At 38.9% G+C, this 21,494-nt stretch overlaps 1 protein-coding gene across 1 annotated transcript; it reads left to right on the forward strand.

Moving 5' to 3' along the window:
- Window positions 1-858: 858 nt before the first annotated feature.
- btr12 (bloodthirsty-related gene family, member 12) lies at window positions 859-20,026 on the forward strand (the record flags this gene model as incomplete). Its single annotated transcript, XM_083907459.1, has 8 exons — window positions 859-994; window positions 10,667-11,172; window positions 12,566-12,757; window positions 12,874-12,969; window positions 16,356-16,589; window positions 17,997-18,144; window positions 18,395-18,421; window positions 19,488-20,026. The coding sequence occupies 8 exons, from the start codon at window positions 859-861 to the stop codon at window positions 20,024-20,026; spliced, it is 1,878 nt and encodes a 625-aa protein (XP_083763585.1).
- Window positions 20,027-21,494: the final 1,468 nt, after the last annotated feature.

Raw genomic sequence — 21,494 nt, forward strand, 5'->3', positions numbered from 1 at the left:
GATTTCATGTCCGAGATTGGAAACGTACAATAGGAATTAACGGGATATTTAGGTTGTGAACTTGAATATGGTTGGTAAATATAAAACATAATCTGTGGCATAATCTCAGCGAAAACAACCAGATGTGATGCAAATACAGTTGAGCATCAATGATATTCATACAAGCACCTCCATCACATGGCATCAGGTTCCCAGAAACCTGAATATTTAATAAATCTGCAACATTATTTTTTCATATTATGGGGAAAAAAAATAAAAATATATATATTTGTATATGACACGGTTTCTTTAAATTACCATTAAAAAATCCATTTAATTCTCAGATTTTTAGGGTCATTGTGACACAGTTGGCTGCACCGTGTGCGCCCCCTGCTGGACCCACCCCCTTAACCTGAGAACTGGGTCAGCACGGATGAATAAAATCTACAAAATCACATGTGTAATATGCTCGATCGCCACTTTCTTTCACAGGCTGTTCCTGTTTGGAAAACTGAGTTCGTGTTGCGTTGTCGTGGCGCTCCCTCACTCCCACTGCACCAGAGTCCATAGAGAAAACCAGTGATTTTTACTGATGACTATTATCACAGCACGCAGTAGTCCAACCGTGTTATTTTTTGGGATTTGGTGCAGGAAATGCAACGTCGTTAAGTTATATTAAATGGCTTAAAATCTGTTTTTTTCTTTGCTGTCAGAGAGTGAGTCTGTAAAAAAAAAAAAAAAAAAAAAAAAAAGCCCATGACCTTGACCTTGACCTCTGATAACCGAAATCTAAATCAGGTCTTGCACATTCTTGAACCTGAAAACACGCGTGCATAAAATAAAACACACAAAAACGTTTACCTGTGATGCACATGACAGATGGTGGAGTCAGTACACGGGGACGCGGGGAGTTTACTCTGGATCAGCAACAGGCAACAGGAGGCGCTGCAGGGAACAGAGCAGCAGCAGCAGCAGCAGCATGTGAATGAAGCACTGCAGCAGTGGCTGCGTCCTGGTGGGAATTCTGGGAGGGAAGAAAAAACACCATCATCATCATCAGTGATTGTTTGCTTTAAAAAAACAAACAAAAAAACAGCCACTTCAGCAGCAGTGAATGTCGTGTTTTCGCTTGAATAAATCCTTCGTTCCACAGCAGCATAAATCATCACGCGGCACGTTTACGGGCAACTGACGCTCGTTTCCCTCAAGAAAATGTGGAAAAAAATGTTACCACAATCTAAAAATAATTGACTTTTAATGATTTCTATGTCGCACGGAGCAAAGAAAACAGAAAATATTCACATTAAAGAAGCTGGAAAATCTGAGAAATCTTGTTTTAAACCAATAAAAAACAATAAGCGATGACCAAAATATTTGACTATACGGCCACGTTTCTACGACAAAAACTTCATGTAACATGTAAAAAATTTTAAGGAGGTGAAACATCAGAAAAAAACTCAAAACTATTACATAATGAGCAAAAATTGTTGATTCATGGAGTAATCCATGAATACAATGGATTATTGTGCAAGTCTGGAGTAAAAAAAAGTGCTTTAATTACAGTGACTATTTATAATTGGATTAAAAATATACAAAAATCGAGTTGTCTGGTCCATGAAGTGTCAGAAAATGTTCAATGTTCTTAAAAAATGATCAAACTATTCAATTTTGATGATTTCTTTGTCGTTCGGAGCAAAGAAACCAGGAAATATTCACATTTAAGAAGGTGAAACATCATAAAAACACTCAAAACAATTAAGTAATGAGCAAAATAGTTGATTTATTCAGTAAATTGTGACTATTTGTAATGATATTAACAACTATTTTCATAATTGTTCATCTGTCGATGGTTTTCTCGATCAATCAATGACTGGTCTGGTCTATAAAGTGTCAGAAAATGTTAAAAAATGATCAAACTATTCAATTTTAATGATTTATTTGTCGTATTGAGTGAAGAAACCAGGTAATATTCACATTTAAGGAGGTGAAACATCAGAAAAACACTCAAAACTATTACGTAATGAGCAAAAATAGTTGATTCATGGAGTAATCCATGAATACAATGGATTATTGTGCAAGTCTGGAGTAAAAAAAAGTCCTTAAATTACGGAGACTCTTTATAATTACATTAAAAATTTACACAAATGGAGTTGTCTGGTCCATTAAGTGTCAGAAAATGTTCATCTGTGTTTCCCAAATTAAACAATGATGAAACTATTAAATTTTAATGATTTATTTGTGGTACAGAGCAAAGAAACAAGGGAACCATTTAACTTTTAAGAAGCTGAAACATCAGAAAAACACTCAAAACAATTAAGTAATGAGCAAAATAGTTGATTTATTTAGTAATCCAAGGGATTATTGTGCAAGTCCGGACTAAAAAAAAGTCCCTAAGTTACGGTAACTATTTATAATTAGATTAAAAAACATACAAACATGGAGTTGTCTGGTCCATACAGTGTCAGAAAATGTTCAATGGTCTTAAAACATTGATCAAACTATTACATTTTGATGATTTCTTTGTCGTACGGAGCAAAGAAACATGGGAAATATTCACATTTAAGGAGGTGAAATCTCCTAAAATTATGCACCAATAAACATCTATAAAAAGTGCAATAACCTTATAAACTCATGGGAGGTCCAAAAGCAGAATGACTGGAAAGATGCAGGCGCCCCCTAGTGGCCCGTTGAAAAACAACTGTGGACAGAATGTGCAAAGTCACTGGAGTTGAAATATTGATGACTTTCTGCAGCTACTACGATAAAACGCTAATTCACCCCCCCCCGATTGCGGCGCGTGACCGAGAAAACGCGACGTCGTCAGAATTTCGCTCGGGGAGAGAAGAATTTCCGTTTTTTATTTATTAGTAGGAGGAGGAGGAGGAGGAGGAGGAGGAAGGAGGGAGGAGGTGCTCGTTAGGTGCGGTGTGCAGACATAAACTGCAGCAGCTTCCTGCTGAGACTCTGCTCAAGTGCAGGATTGCAGCGAAGGAACGACGGAGACGAGGGGGGGGGGGGGGGGTTTAGTTTCTATTTATAAACCTGAAAGAGAATATTTGGAAAGGATGGTGGAAAATTCAAAATGAGAGAAAAAGATGAAAAGATAGATGATGCAAAGAGAGGTGGAGAGCAGACAGGGAGAGGAAGAGGGGGAGGAGGAGGAGGAGGGTTTTACATTTTTACCTTGACTGACACTGCGACAGGAAGAGAAAGCAGAATCCCCCACTCTACAAGAAAGTCTAGCTGCACAACAGCATGCGACACACAATCTCTCTCTCTCTCTCTCTCTGCTGCAGTGGGGTTTTTCTGTCAGAGCGTGAGGCTGCAAAACAACCACTACCATGATCATCTATTGTGTTTTATGTATAAAATAAGACAAGAATTTAAATAACAAAAGAGCTCCGAGGCCAACGAAATGGCACGCAAGACGGAGAATGAAGCAGGGTTTGCAAGCACAAGGGTGACGTTCTGCAGCGCTGCAGGGATTAAAACGGACGGGAAACCTAATTTTTTTGCGTTAGAACGCGTCTTTTGTTTGTCGCAAACTACGTTTTTGATCAATAAATGCAGTTAAAATGCAAAATACATGCGAATTCGCACCATATATGGTTCACATCGTGACTTTTAATGTCATATTGTGATTCTCGACAGAATCTGAGGGGAAATTAATCCAGGCATTGAGATTCAGTGACAAAAAAATTAACATTAAAATGCAAAAAAAAGTGCATTTGTATTTGGTTTGCAGCACAAGGGTGACATTCTGCAGCGCTGCAGGGCTTAAAACGGTCATGAATTTTGTCTTTTCACTTTTGTTTGTCGCAAAATATCAAAATATGATACATTTTTAGTCAATAAATACAGTTAAAGTGCAAAATAAATGTGAATTTTGAATTTTAACGTCAGTAAAAAAATAGTCACAATGCGATTTTCGACAGAATCTGAGGGAAATTAATCCAGGGATTGAGATTCAGTGACAACAAAGGTCAATTTTATTGTCAATTTGACTATAAAAATGCACAAAAAGTGCAGTTGAACCACTGTATTAATGTGAAAATCTGTGAATAATAGTCACAATGTGATTTTTTGGGTCAATTTCTAGATAAATTAAGACATAAATGAGCATCTGTGGCTCATATTTAGACATTTAGTGACAAAAAAGTCAAACAAAACCGCACGCAAAACTGAAGCAGGATTTGCAGCACAAGGGTGAAATTCTGCAGCGCTGCAGGGATTAAAATGGTCGTGAAATCTGATTTTTCGTGTTTTATTTGTCGCAAACTACGTAAAAAACACAAATCCTTATGATTTATGATACATTTTTAGTCAATAAATACAGTTAAAATGCTAAATAAATGCTAATTTGCACCATTAATGGATCACAACGCGACTTTTAAATGTCGGTAAAATGTGATTCTCGACAGAATCTGAGGGAAATTAATCCAGGGATTGAGATTCAGTGACAAAAAAAAGGTCATTGTTTTTATCAATTTGACATTAAAATGCAAAAAAAAAGATATATATGATTTATGATACACTTTTAGTCAATAAATACAGTTACTATGCAAATAAATGTGCATGTGTGACTTTTTATGTCAGTAAAAAAAAAAGTCAGATAATAAACTGTAATTGACATTTTGAGATTGAGTGACAAAAATGTCAATTTCTGATCAATTTTACATTAAAATGCAAAAAAAAAAAAAGTATTTGTAGCACTGAATGAATCACATCGTCAGTGAAAATAGTCACAATGTGATTTTTTAATCAATTTCTCGACATAATCTGAGAGAAATTAAGTCATATTTAGACATTCAGGGATAAAAAAGGTCAAATCTTTATACTTTTTAATAAAAATCACAGTCAAGATGCCAAAATATGGTAATTTTTACAACTCGTGAATCTTTTTGCAATCGTAATGTCAGTCAAAATAGTCGCAATGTGATTTTTTTGTCTTAAAATCAGTGGTTATTCAATTTCTACACAGAAAATGAGGGGAAATTAGGATTAAAAGATATTGTGCAACTTGCAACACACATATATAGGTTTTGGGATTACAAAAGGTCGATTCTTTGACTTCTTTTACATAAAAATGACTTATTTTATATATATACTTTTATAAAAATATATTTTTTGAACACACTGTTCACGCGTGAAGGGATCTGTGACTCATATTTAGACATTTAGTGACAAAAAAGGTCAAATCTGTATAATTGTAAAAAAAAATGTTAATAAAATCACAGTAAAGATGCCAAAATATGGTCATTTTACAACTCTTTTTGTCCTAAACTCGCCGTTTAGCTCCATTTCTCGACAGAAAATGAGGGGAAATTAAAGTTAAAATATATTCTGTAATTTAATAAATAATAAATATAGAGGTTTTGGGATTAAAAGGTTGAATCTTTGACTTCTTTTACATAAATATGACTTATTTTTGACCTCACTGTTCACGCGTGAAGGGAAATTGAGACGTGTAAGACGATCCATAACATGCAGGAAGTGAGGAGGATCAATATCATGCCTTCATTCAGTGTCTTATTGATTATTGATCAGTGCAGCGCAAAGACATCATCCGTCTTTCTTTCTTTGACATGCTGTCATTGACGGATTAAAGGCTAGATTATTCACAGGAACAGAGATTAAGTCTGTGTTCATTAGCACGCACACGCACACGCACACGCACACGCACACACACACACACACACACACACACACACACACACACACACACACACGTGTGAGGATTTAAGGGACATTTCCAGTGTTGTGCTGCTGTGTCGTTGCCATGGACGACGGCATCAGTGACTGTATGGTGGTTTAAAAAAAAAATGCAATATGAATGTAAAGTGTGCTTTTGCAGAAACTGCTGTTTCCTCTCGGTGCGCAGAGAAATGCTGCCCTCTGGTGGTGGAGATAAAGACATGCAACTACTGTGTTGACACATACTTACCCCTGAATGTCTCACTCACACTAAGAAATGGCATTAAAACACAGTTTTTTAGCAATATAATGCACTTTAAATTAAAAAAGAAAAAAAAATACAAAGCTAATTTGATTATTAGAAATATTAACAATCATTTAACCTCTGAAATCGTTCACCCTACATTAAAACTCTGTCATTTGTCATAGTTGCTTATTAATTGGTCCAGAAAATGGCTGAATATTATAAAATATATACATATTTGATGTTATCAAATGACTTGTTTTGTCCACAAATCAAAATAATTCAGTGGTAATGATTTATTTGTTATATGGAGCAAAGAAACCAGAATATATGTACATTTAAGAAGCTGAAACTTGATATAATTCCTCAATAAAACACTCAAAGTTTACCAAAATGTTGGATGTTAACTTACTAATAGGTTAATAATCGATTAATACTGTCTGCTTTATTTCAATACAGTTTATTAATAATAATAATAATAATAATAATAATAATAATAAAAATAGGCGAATAAAGATTTATTTTTAGCCAAACCTAGCCAAAAAATGTCCAGCAATTAGCCAGGTTAACACAAAAACAAACCCACTTCCAACACCAAGCTACGATATTAGCACTTAGCAAAACACAGGCAAAGCTAGAGCTAAGCAACTTAAAAAAAAAAAAAAAAACTTCACAAAAACTCGAATATATGTTTACGACACAGACACGTTCGTGTGTAACCACAAAAAGACACCGCTAAATCAAAAAAACATGTACCAAAAACCACCACAACAAACATTTTCACCAAAAACAACACACCAAGCTACATAATTAGCATGTAGCAGAACACAGCCAAAGCCGGAGCTAGCTAAGCTAACCCTTGCTAACAAACAAACATTTCATTGCTTTCATTTAAATAGCGACGTTCACTGACGCAACGGACGAACAACAGCAAGAACAACGTTCACTTCAAACTGTTATTCACATAAATGACGTCTTACCTTTGTTGTTTTTGGTCGTTGTAGCTTTTTAAAGTAATTTTAGTCCATAATTGTGATTTATCCACCTGCTAATCCAGTGTGTGTTACAGTGAAATGAGTCCCTGTTCTAAAGAGAAGGACCAAAATGTGACAAAAACAACGCAACGCTACAAATACAGGAACACACAGTAAGTTTGGCGATGATAAGCTGCTATTTTGGTACTTTTTTGACGTTTTTTTTGTATTTATTCAGGTATTTGAACCACTTTAACACAGTATTTATATAATTCTGTTCATATCTGCCCATTTATATCCTTACTTTGTTTATTTATAAGTATATTTACATGCGTTATATGACTTACACTAAGGGCCACTTTATTAGGTACACCTGTTCACCTGCTTGTTAATGCAAACATGGCAGCAACTCAGTGCCTTAAGGCTTATATTTGTATATATGTATATATACATATATATATATTAGATATACACGACTATATATTATTATATTATCCTTTTATATAATTATATTATACATTTTGTTTATACTATGTACTAGTATGTACTGTGGGGTCTGAGATGACTTTCTGATTTTATATAATATAATAAAATAATATTATATATATATATATGTATATATATATATATACATATATATATATGTTATTTATTTTATATTCATATTTATTTACTATTATATTTATTATGTATATTATGTTTATATATGTGTGTGTGTGTGTATATATATATATATATATATACATATATATGGTATTTTATGATATTATACTATTATATTATATTTTATATAATATAATAGTATAATATATTAAGAAAGTCGTACCACCCTCAGACCCCACATAGTATAATATTATAAAATAATATAATATTTTTTTATATACAATATTATATTATTTTATAATATTATACTATTATATTATATAAAATCATAATGTCGTACCAGGCTCAGACCCCACATAGTATAATAATATAAAATAATAGAATATTTTTTTTTATATATATAGAATATTATATTATTGTACAATATTATATTATTATAAAATAATAGAATATTATATATATATACATATATATATATAATTATATTATTGTACAATATTGTACTATTATATTATATAAAATCATAAAGTTGTACCACACTCAGACCCCAAAGTACATAATTAGCACATAGTATAAACAAAATGTAGTTATGTTAAAATACACCGATTACTGAAATAAAGTCGAGTTCATAGTTAAATGATTGTGTGTATTCTTTAAAAGCAGGTCTGTGTAACTTTAAGACTCTTTGTCGGGTGAATTTGTGCACTTTTAAGGTGATAAAACTCATAATTTTGCCATTTTTTGAACCAAAATATAGGCCGAAACAGCAGAAAATTGAGTCAATTCAGTTCTATTCAAATAGAGAAAAGGGGGGGGGGGGGCTGGCGTGTGTGTGTGTGTGTGTGTAGGGTGTGTCACACTGAGAGTGGGCGGGGCCTCTTCAGGTTCCAGCAGCACCTGTTTGCATGTGACTCACAGCAAAGTGCATGAAGTGAAGGATTCACACGCGTCACAAGGAAAAAAAAAACATGCAGAGTGAGTTCCTCTTTATTTATTCTACTACACTTTTGGTTGTTTTTCTTCTTAAATAACAACCTTCACTTCTTCTTCTTCTACCTTTCATGTGTGTTGTTTTTGTGTTGTTGTTGTTGTTGTTGTTGTGGATGTTTAAAGAAACACTCATTTGCTGCTGATCTTTGCCCTCCCTGTGTGTTAGAAACACTGTGTGTGAGGCCAGGTTGAACATTCACAGTCTGAGGCGTTCAGGAACACCTGTAAAGAGAAATTCAACACAGAGAGCACTTTTTAAACCACGTACGGTGGCTGGTGTGTTACATTTTAGTCAATTTCCCCTTCGTAAATGGCTGTTAAATAAGTTGAAAACACACAAAAAACAGCACAAATGTCCATTTTTAGTGTGTTTTTTTCTTAAATTACAGCCTTAAAGAGTAAGAATAACACAATATGGCGGAGAGTCCCGGCCCTGTGCCGTGTTTTCTTTCAAAGTTGAAGCAGGTCCTGAGTTTCTGCATTCCTCACATAGCTCGTCACCAACCCACAGTGGACAGAATGACGCGTTCAAAGACACTTCCTTTACCCTCTGAGCAAGAGGCACAAAGAGAAAGACACTCGCAATGTGAGTGGTGGAGATTTGACCCAAAAAAGACCAAGAAACAGATAAAAAATACAGTAAAAGTTCACGTTTTCACTCAAATTAAAGGTGATATTTTTCCAAAAATGTAACCAGAGTGACTCCAAGTATGTGTAAATGCAATAATAATAATTATTATAATAATGTAAAATGTTCCAAAGAGAAGAAGTGTCTTGTTTCTGTATCTTTTTATAAAATGGCCTTATTTACATGTAAAAAACAAAACAAAAAAGAGTAGAAAGTGATCAAATCGACGTCATTAATATCAAAAGAACATGTTCACGGTCTTATCTCGTCGTTACGAGGACGTTTTCTTCGTGATAAAGTGAGTTTTGTAAACCGCTCGCTCTCCCGCACCAAACCCCATAGAGAAAATCACTGATTTTGGCCGACACACACACACACACAGGGTGTTTGCTGGTGTACCGCTGCCTTGTGTGGCCACTTTGTGCCACTGAGGTGAATCCAAACAAAGTCAAATCACGCACCGTAGTCACGAAATTGTTTCGTGATGAGATAAAGTGGAGAAAGTATACTTGAGCTACGTTAGAGGGTTTTGTTACGCTAACCTCTTGTTTTTGTTGCGAGAATCTGTTTTAACGTTCTCCTCCGGCGGCCATGTTTTCACGAGCCTGAGCGGTGAAATTTGTTGATTTAAAGGTTCCTCGGGAGGGTGGAGTCTTTGAGTGTCTGTACAAAAAGATCACTGTTGTGGTTTATGTTTAGTCTCAGCACAAACGAGTCCAGTAAGTGGGGGGAAAAAACCCGAAATCCAGTCTCAGTTTCAGAGTAATTCACACTCGGGGAAGTGTTAACGAGCCGTTTGGATGTTTGTGGTCATTTAAAGGGTGAATTCCAATTCCTTGCTCAACCCTCAATCTCAAAAATGATGCAAGTGCTGTCCCGATTCTCAGAAAAATTAAGTTTAAGGGGCGAGTTTAAGGGCTGTATCGCCCTCAATGTTGAGTTTTCCCGAGACCACCCTTAGGAGCGAGGGCGACCCAGAATACATTGCGTGTTTTGACATAACAAAGATGGCCGCCGAAAGCAGCGAAACGAGTACGCTACAAATGAAGTATTTTCTTTGTGTTTTTTAGGCCCACATTATGGATTACTGACGTCATTGTTGCGTAACATTTATTTTTTATTATTTACGATCTTTTGTCAATAGCCGGCCGGTGCGGACACGCGATGGTTTGCTGTGGTTTACTTTTCAATAAGCCGTGGTGTGTGGTAACTGGCAGCTGAATATGTCCGTGGTTGTGGTATTTGTATGAGTACCATCTTATAACTAACTGACAACCTAATAACTTGACCGACAAACGGATCGTAATAAATTATCCTGACGTAAATGTGTGACGCAGCTTTGGCGTTATTCTGCCCCCTACAGGCTGAAGACGTATCTGCATTTAAGGGGTGTCCCATTTCTAAGGGACAAAATAACCCTCAACACTTGGTTTTGAGGGCCAGTTAAGATTAAGGGTTGAGATAGGAATTGGAATTGGCCCATAATCCTGTTTAAAAGACCACGATGTGAATAAACGTGTCTTTTCGATCTAATCCGATGGATGTCTGTCTTAGGCGTTAGCTCCCCCGGAGGCCGCGTCCTCTCGGAGGACCAGTTCACCTGCTCCATCTGCCTGGAGGTGTTCGTGGAGCCCGTGTCCACGCCGTGCGGCCACAGCTTCTGCAAGGCCTGCCTGCTGGGCTACTGGAACCACAGCAAGAAGATCTCCTGCCCCATGTGCAAGAAGGCCTACTCCAAGAAGCCCGAGATGAGCGTCAACCGCGTGCTAGCCGAGATCTCCACGCAGTTCCAGGGCCTGATGATGGCCGGCGGCGGTGGAGACATCGGCGGTGGCGGCGGAGGAGGAGGAGGAGGAGGAGGAGCCGTCGCGTCGGGCGTGAGAGGATCCACGCTGAATCTGAACTCCGACCCGGGTCACGGCGGATCCGACGCCGGGGAGTTTGCTCGGCCCGGCGAGGTTCCCTGCGACGCCTGCATCGGGAGGAAAGTGAAGGCGCACAAGTCTTGCGTGAACTGCCCCGGGTCGTTCTGCGAGAATCACCTACGGCATCATAAAAAGGTCCGTCTATAGCAGCGCAAGCTAGTAAATGCTAGCACGTGATAAAAGGTTGATGTAACAATCAAGGTCATCAAGGTAAAGACATTTAAGGAAGATTTAGAGAGTAAAAATATCCGCGCGGTCGCTTTGTAGTCGGAAATCGGGAATTTCCACGGTCAAGAACTCAAATTTCAATGGCATACAACGGCTAACAATGCTAACAATGGCTAGGTTTATGTAATAATCAAGGTCATCAAGGTAAAGACATTTAAGGAAGATTTAGAGAGTAAAAATATCCATGTGGTCCATTTGTAGTCGGAAATCGGGAATTTCCACGGTCAAGAACTCAAATTTCAATGGCAAACAACGGCTAACAATGCTAACAATGGCTAGCCCAAAAGATACTTTTGTGTTTCTGACTACTCAGCTGGAACATGATGAAAGTCACTCTCAGTTTCGACTTCCGATGTAATTGGAACACAGTGTATGGTCAGTAATTAATTAGCTGGGAATTCCGGCTAATGCTGTTTTCCCGTTTAGTTTAATACGTGGAACTAGTTAGCTAGCAAAAGACGACTGACCCCGGAAAACAAATGTTAGTTAAAACTGTCACGCTGTGTTCACACCAAAACGTGAGTTTTCATTTGCATCTTTAGCCTCCACTTTGAGACGCAATAGGCTAGCTTGTCTATTTGGGGCTGCTGTACAAACAAAATGGCTGCCAAGACCCTTGGCAAAAGTACACAATTAAAGGCTCGTTCTCAGGCTATGAAAAAAAAAGGAAAGTGAAGGCGGCACCATAAAAACGGTCCGTTTATAGCAGCGCAAGCTAGTAAAATATTAGTTTTCCTGACGCCCGTTTCACCTCTGGAGTCACAGAACGTGACTAAAGATAAAAACCGCACGTGTAAGCCATAAACAAATGACATAATAAAAAGTTTATGTAATGCGTTTACATAACGCGCACACATACACGTGAAGTCAGGGACGTTCAGAAAAATCAATTTTTTCGGTCAAAAACGGTCAAGGAATTTGCGTAAATTTAAAAACAAATGTAAATAAATCAAACGCAAGCTGTTTTACATATTTATTATTTATCATTATAGTTATATATTTGTGTACTTGTGACTTTGACACCATTTTATAGACAATAACGTTTATATTAGTCTGTAACTCATAAATGCCTTATTTACTGATACATTATCTTGATTTTTCACGCTATAATCATGCTCATTATTTGCTATTATTTCCAGCTTTGGTGTTATTTAGTTGTACAAACTTGACTTTTGTGATTTATAGACAAAATTTTCAAACGTATGAACACATGAAAAGGCCAAAATGACTCGACGTGATCCGTAAAACCTTAAAAAATGGCTAACAGCTAATTAGCTAACAGCTCTTTATCTGTTTCCAGGTGAAGTCGCTGACGTCGCACCGCCTCATCGAGCCCACCTTCCACCTGGAGGAGAAGATCTGTAAGAAGCATGAGCGCCTCCTGGAGGTCTACTGCCGCTCCGACCACACCTGCATCTGCAAGGCGTGCGCCGAGGCCACGCACAAGTCCCACGACATCGTCTCCACCGACCACGAGTGGAAGAAGAAAGTGGTGAGAGGCGGCGGCGGCGGCGAGGCGATAACGTCTGAGGGACTGTGACGTCATTCTCTGAGTCAGTATTGGAAAAAAAAAAAAATATTAATCCTGGATTTGGTTTTTTTTCGCAGAGTAATCTGGGAAAACGGAGGTCGGAGCTGAAACATCTGATCAAGGAGAGAGTGAAGAAACTGGACGAGATCAAACAGTCCATCAAGGTCATCAAGGTAAAGACATGGCGCGGTCCATTTGTACTCAGAACTCGGAATTTCCGACTTCAAAACAATGGCTAACAATGGCTAGCCCCAAGATACGTTCGCATTTCTGACTGTCTTCTGAACGTCGCTCCCAGTTCCGACTTCCGATGTTATTAGAACACAGTGTATGGTCAGTGATTAGTTAGCTAGGAAGTCTGAGTCAGCGATTTTCCAGCTAATGCCGTTTTTCCGTTTGATTTAACACGTGGAAGGAGTTAGCTAGCAAAAGACGAGTGGCCCCCGGAGAACAAAACTCCGGGATTGCTACTATTACGCCACTTTCACGACAAAAACGCCTAACAATGGCTAGCCCCAAGATACGTACGCGTTTCTGACTTCTCAGCTGGAACGTGATGAACGTCGCTCCCAGTTCCGACTTCCGATGTAATCGGAACACAGTGTATGGTCAGTGATTTGTTAGCTAGGAAGTCTGAGTCAGAGATTTTCCTGCCAATGCCGTTTTCCCGTTTGATTTAGCACGTGGAAGGAGTTAGCTAGCAAAAGACGGTTGACCTCGGAGAACAAAAGTTAGCTAAAGCTATTACGCCACTTTCACGACAAAACGCGAGCTTTCATTTGCATCCTAAGCTTCCGCTTCGAGACGCGCAAGAGGCTAGCTTGTTGCATTTGGGGCTGCTGTACAAACAAAATGGCTGCCTTCACAAAACAAGACCCTTGGCTAAAATACACAATAAAAGGCTCGTTCTCAGGCTAAGCGGAAAAAAAAGCATAACTATTTTTTCTTTTAATGCTTTTATACAAACATATATGGGTAGTAATTAAATGTTAATGTTATTTACAAAAACAACACATTTTACAGCATTAATTCAGCTAGTAGTAGCATTAGCATGTGAAACCGAACTGTTTTTCCCCTCTTACATACTAAACCTTTAACGGCTGGTTATACAAAGTGTGTGAGTGTGTGTGTGTGTGTGTGTGTTATCAGAGCCCAAACAACACGTTTTGAAAGTTACGGTGTCAGATTACGACAACTTGAAAAACGCACCCGCAGCATGAATCAGCCGGATTAACCTCTGCCTTCAGGCTTTTATGTTTTTAGGATATTATTTCAATTCCAAATGTTTCATTTTCAAGCACATAATAATAAACAAGAATTATTTAAAACTGTATTTCATGTAGTAACAGAAGGACATTTTGAATACTGCTTCACTTAGACGACCCTACTGCCCATCAAACTTTGATTTAATTGAATAATTTAATAGAGAATGGATATAAAAACACATTTGAAAGAGGTTTTTGTTCCGTTTGTCTCCGGCGTGAGCGACTGTGAAGCGGTTGAACCAGTACGACCAGTGCAAACATTCGCCCTCGTCGTCACACGCCCAGTGTTTACAGCCAGGGCCTCGTCACAGGCGAACGTACGTCAGGCGTGAGGCTTTAAAAAACACAAAAGATAAAACCGTTTACGGCCAAACAAATAAAAAGGAGTGTAACGTGACGGCAGCTGTAGCTGATTTTTGAGTATTTTCATGGTTTTCCTTCACGATAAAGTGCGACTAAATGAGGCAGAAAGTAAAGTGTAAGAAATGACCGTGATTTAATGTTTTATGACGGGAAAAACAAGGCACATTTACAGGTGGAGTTTGACTCCATTTCCTGCTCGGTGACATTTTTATCCGGGTTTTTACGAAATACAATAACGAGGATGAAGTTACCACAGGGTTGAATATCACTGTATGTGTGTGTGTGTGTGTGTGTGTGTGTGTCGCCGTACGCAGACGATAACGACGTGTCACCGGATTAAGATTGAAATGAAATAATTCACTAGAATGAAAAAAAGTTAACTTTTTCTAAAACAAAAAAGTTTTTTGTGCTCCTTTTTCTTCACTGAAGTTGAATTTAAGACGAAAACGGAAGTGAAATCCGAGTTAAACGAGCGGCGAGTGTGTGAAAAAGCTCGAGCGGAGGAAGAAAAACCTGTTCGTCAGGTCGTACGAGACGACGCAGACAGACACATAAAACAAACTGTTGTGTAAACAGAGATTTTTAATTAGAATCTAATAGTTTTTTTTTAAATACTTAAAGGTGCATTATGTAATAAATCATAAAATCCTCCTAATGTGTCACAGAGACTCAGGAATAATGTTCATATAACAAACTGAACTCACCAACAACAACAGTACAGACAAAATATTTGCATTAAAAAAAATATTTTGCAGACTGCAAATCATTATTCGGCCTCATGTTGCGCCACCTACCGCCGTCTACCAATCATTGCAGTCAGTAAGAGTCTCAGCTGCCGAGCAAACCACGGGTTGCCAGTCACGTCAGATAACGAAACCTAAAAGACTTCTGTATTTGAATTTGAATGTAGTAACCGTTTTTGGCCACATTCTTACATATGGCGCCTTTAATTTGACGCTACACTGTCGCCGTAACTAGAGGTCGCTATTTGTCAAGGAAAGGAAACGTGTTCAATTATTTAAATAAAATTTAAACAATTAAGTGCATCTTAAATCAGTGATTTAATCTGTAATAATCCTGCATCACTGCACATTTATATATACATATATATATATATATGTATATATATATGTATTTTGTAAATACTTTAACATTTCTATTATATTTTATTATTGCTTATAAAATGCAAGGTGGAAAATATTTGTATTTTCCACCTCTGACCTCTGATCTAATCTAATCTAATCTAATCTAATCTAATTTAATCTAATCTTACACAAAAAACAGGGAATTTTAACTATAATACATCTAAAGTTTTGCAACAAATACTTAAACTATTTTATTGTCCTTTCTTTGCTCGTCTACGACATTAAACTGAATATTTTTGGTTTGTGGACAAATAATTTTATTTAGAAAAAGTCGTAATATCAGGTTTGGGTATTTAAAGGCGCCACATGTGGCCAAAAACGGTTACTACAGTCAAATTCAAAATACCGAGGTCTTTTAGGTTTTTCGTTTTTCTGACGTAACTGGCAACCCGCGGTTTGCTCGGCAACTGAGACTCTACTGACTGCAATGATGGTAGACGGCGGTAGGTGGCGCCACATGACGCCAAAACATGATTTCAAAACATAAACATTATTTACTGTTGGATTTTATGACCAGTTGCTTTAGATTTATTACAAATGCACCTTTAATCTAGAGAATAATCAACCGATGATTTGATCCTGAAAATATTGTTGAATTGCAGCCGCACATTTTTATTTTATTTAGTATTTTAAACGACACCACTGAGGCATCATCGGGACTTTATTTTCTCAGCCTTACAAACCCATGAAATATTAAAACAAATGTCGGGAACCGATATTTAAATTTGACTCCGTAGCGGTCACCCATTCATTTTTAAAGCACCGCTATGCGACTCCCTTTCGTAGGCGAGCGCTCAGAAGGAGCTGGAGGAGAGCTGGCAGGTGTACGCCGAGCTGCAGCGCCTGGTGGAGCACAGTCAGGCCGAGCTGGTGGAGCTGATCGCCACGCGGCAGCGCGAGGCCGAGCGCCACGCCCAGGAGCTCGCCCGCGGCCTGGAGAACGAGCTGAGTCAGCTGAGGAGGCGGAGCAACGAGCTGGAGGCCTTCGCTCAGACGCAGGACCGGGTCATCTTCCTCCAGGTGACGCACAACAGACTCAGAAAAACATTTGCCATATGTAAGAATGTGGCCAAAAAAACGGTTACTACATTCAAATTCAAAACACCGAGGTCTTTTAGGTTTCGTTTTCTGACGTAACTGGCAACCCGTGGTTGCTCGGCGGCTGAGACTCTACTGACTGCAGTGATCGGTAGACGGCGGTAGGTGGCGCCACACGACGCCAAAACATGATTTCAAAACATAAACGTGATTTGCAGTCTGCAAAATATTTTTTTTTAATGCAAACATTTTGTCTGTACTGTTGTTGTTGGTGAGTTCAGTTTGTTATATGAACATTATTCCTGAGTCTCTGTGACATATTAGGAGGATTTTATGGCCAGTTGCTTTAGATTTATTACGTAATGCACCTTTAAATTAAGTGATATAAACTTAACAAAGTTTATGTGTCCATGTGAGCTAAAAACGCTGATTTTCTGAATGGACTTTGGTGTGAAAGAGTTCAAAACTTGTTTCCTGCCGTATGGTTACTGCCACCTGGTGGACTGGAGTGGAACAGCTTGTTGTGGCTGTGGGTTTTTACAAACATCTTATTATTTTGCCTAATCTTCCCCGGGCAAAGACCTGCAGCTGCCTCTTTATTTGCTTGAAAAATTATCCCGTTGAATCAAATTATCTTTCAGCATCTCAAAAATAAACAAATTTAAAGGTGCATTATGTAATAAATCTAAAGCAACTGGCCATAAAATCCTCCTAATATGTCAGAGAGACTCAGGAATAATGTTCATAAAACAAACTGAACTCACCAACAACAACAGTACAGACAAAATATTTACATTAAAAAAAAATATTTTGCAGACTGCAAATCATGTTTATGTTTTGAAATCATGTTTTTGCGTCATGTGGCGCCACCTACCGCCGTCTACCAATCATTGCAGTCAGTAGAGTCTCAGCTGCCGAGCAAACCACGGGTTGCCAGTTACGTCAGAAAACGAAACCTAAAAGACCTCGGTATTTTGAATTTGAATGTAGTAACCGTTTTTGGCCACATTCTTACATATGGCACCTTTAATTTAAGTGATATAAACATAACCAAAAAAGGCAGCAGTTGGTGTCTCTGTGCGCTAAAAACGCTGATTTTCTGAATGGACTTTGGTGTGAAAGAGTTCAAAACTTGTTTGCTGTAGTAGAAGGTTAAAAAAGTAAAAAAAAAGAACCTAAAATAACCGTTTTTCTGTTGTGCGCTTACTGCCACCTGGTGGACTGGAGTGGAACAGCTTGTTGTGGCTGTGGGTTTAACATGGTATTACCTTGCCATATCTTCCCTGGTCATTTTTTCTTGGAAAAAGTCTCCTGATGAATCAAATTATGTTTCAGCATCTCAAAAAAAACAAAGTTAAAGTTTAATTTAACCCCCCCCCCCCCCCGCAGAACCTGACGACGCTGTCGTCCCCTCCCGAGCCCGCCGATTGGTCAGGGGTCACCATCAACACCGACCTTTACCTGGGAACCATTCGCTCCTCCGTCAGCACTCTCATGGACAAGTTCCAAGAGGAGCTGAAAAGACTGTACGCCAAAGGTACAAGTTCTTTTTTTTGCCCTCATTCTGTCCCAAAAAATTGACATCATATTCTATTGATATTCTATGAAAACGTTGCCCCCTAGTGGCAAGATAGAAGAAGAATAGTAAGAAAAAAAATTGGTGTTCTCTGGTTCCAATCAAGTGAAAATCAGAATGACATCCGCACGTCTTCTTCTTACCATCTGCTTTGACTTCGACTCATTTCCCCCCAGAGAGGATTGTTGACATTGTCTTTTCTGTCTTTCAGAACTCCGGAAGGTTCAGAACTATTCCAGTGAGTACGATTTCTCAGATGTTGGCGTGGTGGTATTTGTTATTTTTGGCAATCGGTGCAAGCAAAGGGGTTGTTAGGATGCTCAGTTCTCCCCATTGTCCAGAAGATGGCGCCATTTGTTTACTGCACTGACGAGCCTTGTGTCACTGTCACTGCACTTAGTGCTTAGAGATTTAGAAACTTTCAGCACGGTTTTAGGTGAATTCCAATTCCTTGCTTAATCCTCAATCTTAATCCTCAATCTCAAAAATGTGCTCCCTCTAGTCCAAGTGCTGTCCCGATTCTCAGAAAAATTAAGTTGAGGGGCGAGTTTAAGGGCTGTATCGCCCTCAATATTGACATTTTTTCCGAGACCACCCCTTGGGAGCAAGGGCTACCCAGAATGCATTGCGTGTTTTGACATAACAAAGATGGCCGCCGAAAGCAGCGAAACGAGTACGCTACAAATGAAGTATTTGCTTTGTTAATAGAGATATAAAAATGATGAAAACCATTGTATTATCTTTAGTTCAGGCCCATATTTTGGATTACTGACGTTATTGTTGCGCAACATTTTTTAAAAATTTTACGATCTTTTGCCGGCCGGTGCGGACAAGCGATTGTCTGCTATCGTTTACTTTTCAATAAGCCGTGGTGTGTGGTATTTGTATCATCTTATAGCTAACTGATAAATAAATAAATAATCGTGACGTAAATGCGTTCTTCTTCATTTTTGGAGTTGACAGACTGGACGCAGCTTTCGCGTTATTCTGCCCCCACAGTCTGAAGACGTATCTGCATTTAAGGGGTGTCCCATTTCAAAGTGACAAAATAAGCCTCAACACTTGGTTTTGAGGGCCAGTTAAGATTAAGGGTTGAGATTGAAGATAGGAATTGGAATTGGCCCTTTCTGGCTTTGAATAAGACCTTTATATGTACTTTAGGACATCCTTTCTGGTATACAAAAGCCAACGTAGTCTTGACGAAAAGGGTCCGTAAGTCTTGGAAACCTAGCATTAGCTGGCCGTCTTCCTCAGGGCCTGAAAATCATGGACAGTTTTCAAACTTCCGCTCTGTCCTTTTCCAGGTGAGGTGATTCTGGACTCGTCCACCGCCCAGAGGAACCTGGTGGTGTCGGAGGACAGTCGCCAGGTGAAGTACGAGGAGCGCAAGACCTCCCACTCCGAGGGCCCGAAGCGCTTCAGCCCCGCCCTCTTCGTCCTGGGCCGCGAGGGCCTCAGCTCCGGGCGCCACTACTGGGAGGTGGACGTGGGGCGCAAGACGGCGTGGACGCTCGGCGTGGCCCGGGCCTCGGCCCGCCGCAAGGGCGAGATCAAGCTGAGTCCCGAGGGAGGATACTGGTGCTTGTGGCTGAAGGGCGGCGAGGTGAAGGCCCTGGCGGCGACCCGCCTGCCGCTGATGCTGACGTCCTACCCGGCCAAGATGGGAATCTTCCTGGATTACGAGGGAGGCCAGATTTCCTTCTACGACGCGAAGGCGCGTCTGCATCTCTACACGTTCTCCGACACCTTCGGCGAGAGCATGTACCCGATCTTCAGCCCCTGCCTAAACCAGGATGGCAAGAACTCTTGTCCGCTCATCATTAGCCCCGTCAAACAGAGCTGAGTGTGCGTCAGTTAGCTGCGATAAAATAAGGTTCCACACCAGTTTGTAAAGTTCGATGACCTTTCTCTAGTGTTCCTAGAACCCTACCTTGATTCAGTGTTGGTGGTTCGTTTTTCAAAAAAATGTATTTTAGTTCGTTCCAAAGCAGAATTAAGACACAACGGATATTGAACCCCACGTAAAAGACGTATCACAGCGCTCCACGAACACTGATGTTCTGCCTTTGAACAGGTTTCAGGCTTCCGTTAGCATCTTTTTTAGTAACACGCTAAACAGCAAATAATGGTTTCTTCTGCGGGGTTTTGGAGTCTATTGACTACGTGCACGGACAAGCTAGCTAGGTCCAGTCAGTTGTCGCTAAGGCGAAAGTTGGGAATTTGTGAGCTAATGTTAGCGATTAGCATCTCGTTAGCCCTGAGGGATTCAATATAGCTTCAAAAATGCATTTAAATTTCATGCTAAATTCGAATAATTTGTCGCAAAATACTCGTCTTCGGCTAACAGCTAACAGGAAATAGTCAGTGCGATGTGACCGTGCATATAGTCAATGGCAAGTCAGTTTACAGGGGCATTACTGTCACCTATTGGACTGGAGTGTGGGTCAATAGATAATGGCGATATTCTATTTTAACTCAACGTCGTGGAGGTTGTGGGTGTTTGCGGTTTTTTTTCGTCTGGTTAATTTCCTGTGGCCGGGAGCTCCAAAGGTGTGAGAGGCAATAAAAATTTATAAAAATGTACATAATATTTATGCTTGAATAAAAAACTTAGGTTCAAATAGTCAGATTAGACTGAACACTGGAAGAAAGTTGACGCAACAATTGTTTGCTGTGTTGGTCAAAGGAAACCGAAACCAACAATGGACGGGGACTTGTATACTGGCAATTTGGTCACGACAGAAGCCTAAAACTAATTGTATACTTTAATCAGAAATTGTGCTGTATATAGAATTAAAAAAATGAAGACTATTATGGTTAAAAAAAAAGATAATCCTATGAAGGACTAGAGTGAATATTTGATGTGTGGTTGAGTTTAAAACGGTTAAGTTTGAGAGCGACGCTGATCTTCTGGCACTTTCCTGTTTAACAGTAACTGTTTGGGGTTTGGAGTCTTTACAGTTTAAAAACAATGACGTTCATTCGTGTTCAGGTCTACAGGTTAGGTCTTTTTTTTAAAAATTCATATTGTGAGATAAGAGCATATTTTACAACTCAGTGTTGACACGTGACTGTTTGAAGAACCATTAAAAAGCATGAGATATTATTGCAGTAACTTTACATTATGTGGTTGCTTTTGTAAATTTTTTCCTTGAATAAAAACGATCATTTACAGCATTTTATCTTCTTTTTTGTGTGTGTTTTAGTTGTTTACAGTAATATTGAGTAGATATTTGGAGCAAATCCAGACCTATTGATTGGAAAAAATTAGAAATTGACCCCCATATTTATTCTTGTTGACGCGCTGTTAC

Source organism: Microchirus variegatus (genome assembly GCF_963457635.1).
Source record: "Microchirus variegatus genome assembly, chromosome: 2".
NCBI classification, from domain to species: domain Eukaryota; kingdom Metazoa; phylum Chordata; class Actinopteri; order Pleuronectiformes; family Soleidae; genus Microchirus; species Microchirus variegatus.